The 2,738-nt window shown below is 44.0% G+C and overlaps 1 protein-coding gene across 1 annotated transcript in view; it reads right to left on the bottom strand.

The window, feature by feature from the left end:
* LOC110460252 (phospholipase ABHD3-like) overlaps window positions 1-2,738 on the bottom strand; it is a gene marked incomplete at its 5' end in the record, with an annotated part of 25,658 nt that overhangs the window by 11,710 nt on the left and 11,210 nt on the right. The window contains 2 exons of the mRNA XM_021513070.1: window positions 475-651; window positions 1,807-1,919. Of these exons, the coding sequence (XP_021368745.1) occupies window positions 475-651; window positions 1,807-1,919 (290 nt within the window). The remainder of the gene's footprint in view (window positions 1-474; window positions 652-1,806; window positions 1,920-2,738) is intronic.

Below are 2,738 nucleotides of genomic sequence, written 5' to 3'. Positions count from 1 at the left end.
TAAAAGTGTTGAGGCGGGCTCTGTTGAGGAGAAATCAACCTTTGTTTTAGAGTAGACAATACTTTTGGCGAGGGCTCTGTCTAAGACAAACCAACCTTTGTATAGAGTAGACAAGACTTTTGGCGAGCGCTCTGTTGAGGACAAGCCAACCTTTGTATAGAGTAGACAATACTTTTGGCGAGGGATCTGTCTAAGACAAACCAACCTTTGTATAGAGGAGACAAGACTTTTAGCGAGGGCTCTTTTGAGGACAAACCAACCTTTGTATAACAAGACTTTTGGCGAGGGCTCTGTTGAGGACAAACCAACCTTTGTATAGAGTAGACAAGACTTTTAGCGAGGGCTCTTTTGAGGACAAACCAACCTTTGTATAGAGTAGACAAGACTTTTGGCGAGCGCTCTGTTGAGGACAAGCCAACCTTTATATAGAGTACACAATACTTTTGGCGAGGGCTCTTTTGAGGACAAACCAACCTTTGTATAGAGTAGACAAGACTTTTGGCGAGGGCTCTGTTGAGGACATGTCTGTTTATTCCTGGTTTCTCCAGTTCTACGTATGACTCAAACACGTTCCATGCCACAGACACACACATTCCAGCCTGTAGTTTTGACTCGCTACCCATTTTTGACAGATATTGGAACAGGATCATGCTGTAAAACATCACAAACCAGGTCATGATACAGTGTATAACCAAATTTTATAATTGAAGTCATAAAACCAGAAAGATAACTTGTGGTCATAGTTGAATATCCCTTTCGGAACCTACCAACCCAGAGAGATTCTGGCCCCTTTTGGTACCTACCCACCAAGAGAGATTCTGGCCCCTTTAGGTCCTTACCCACGCAGAGAGATTCTGACCCCTTGAGGTACTTCCCCACCCAGAGAGATTCTGGCCCCTTTAGGCACCTACCCACCTAGAGAGATCTTAGCCCCTTTATGTACTTACCCACGCAGAGATTCTGGCCCCTTTAGGCACTTATCAACCCAGAAAGATTCTGGACCCTTTAGGTCCTTACCCACGCAGAGAGATTCTGGCCCCTTTAGGTACTTACCCACGCAGAGATATTCTGACCCCTTTAGGTATTTACCCACCCAGAGAAATCCTAGCCCCTTTAGGTACTTACCCACCCAGAGAGATTCCAGCCCCTTTAAGTACTTACCCACCCAGAGATAGTCCAGCCCCTTTAAGTACTTACTCACCAAGAGAGATCCTAGCCCTTGAGGTACTTACCCACACAGAGATATCCTAGCCCCTTTATGTACATATCCACCCAGAGAGATTCTGGCCCCTTTAAGTACTTACTCACCAAGAGAGATCCTAGCCCCTTTAGGTACTTACCCACCCAGAGAGATCCCAGCCCCTTTAAGTACTTACCCGCCCAGAGAGATACCAGCCCCTTTAAGTACTTACCCACCCAGAGAGATTCCAGCCCATTTAGGTACTTACCCACCCAGAGAGATCCCAGCCCCTTTAGGTACTTACCCACCCAGTGAGATCCCAGCCCCTTTAGGTACTTATCCAACCAGAGAGATCCCAGCCCCTTTAGGTACTTACCCACCTAGATATCCCAGCCCCTTTAGGTACTTACCAACCCAGAGAGATTCCAGCCCCTTTCGGTACTTACCCGCCCAGAGAGTTACCAGCCCCTTTAAGTACTTACCCACCCAGAGAGATCCCAGCCCCTTTAGGTACTTACCCGCCCAGAGAGATCCTAGCCCCTTTATGTACTTACCCGCCCAGAGAGACACCAGCCCATTTAGGTACTTACCCACCCAGAGAGATCCCAGCCCCTTTAGGTACTTACCCACCCAGAGACATCCCAGCCCCTATCAGAGGTGCGTTAGGATAGCGTGCCTTTATGAAGGACACAACAAACGCTAGATCTTCAGTATCTGTTGCACAGTAGGTTCTTGCGGTCTGAAATTAAACAAATATTTATGTTATAACATGTCATTTCTCTGACCTACTATACAAAATAGAAAATAATATTCCTTATTAATTAAGTGTTCTACAAAAACAAAATCATTATTACAATAACCTAAGAAAACAATTATGATGCAAGCAGAATAATCTAACCTTTAAAACAAAGCTTAAACTCCCAATGACCAATCTCTACCCAGACCATTAAACTTCCAATGGACAATCTCTACCTAGACCATTAAACTCCAAATGACCAACCTATACCCAGACCATTAAACTCCAAATGACCAACCTATACCCAGACCTTTTAACTCCAAATGACCAATCTCTAACTTGACCATTTAACTCCAAATGACCAATCTCTAACGAGACCATTTAACTCCAAATGACCAATCTCTACCCAGACCNTCCAATGACCAATCTCTACCCAGACCTTTTAACTCCAAATGACCAATCTCTAACGAGACCATTTAACTCCAAATGACCAATCTCTACCCAGACCATTAAACTCCCATTACCAATCTTTACCCAGACCATTAAACTCCCAATCTCTACCAAGACCATTAAACTCCCAATGACCAATCTCTACCCAGACCATAAAACTCCCATTACAAATCTTTACCCAGAACTTTAAGTGGGGTTAAAGTACATCATATCACATCATCTGGTAACAGTTCACATTTGTACGAAACTAAGAAAAGATGCTCCTGAAAATCTGAATGTGATTTAAAATTTGATCTCATTTGTTGCATTAGCATTGACAGGTTCAAGAAACAGGTGTGGAGCTAAGTACATGTACATGTGTGGAGCTAATTA

Source organism: Mizuhopecten yessoensis, unplaced genomic scaffold (assembly GCF_002113885.1).
Source record: "Mizuhopecten yessoensis strain PY_sf001 unplaced genomic scaffold, ASM211388v2 scaffold10339, whole genome shotgun sequence".
NCBI classification, from domain to species: Eukaryota; Metazoa; Mollusca; class Bivalvia; order Pectinida; family Pectinidae; genus Mizuhopecten; species Mizuhopecten yessoensis.
Note: the sequence above shows the minus strand (reverse complement) of the source record. Positions and strands in the feature narration are given on the sequence as shown.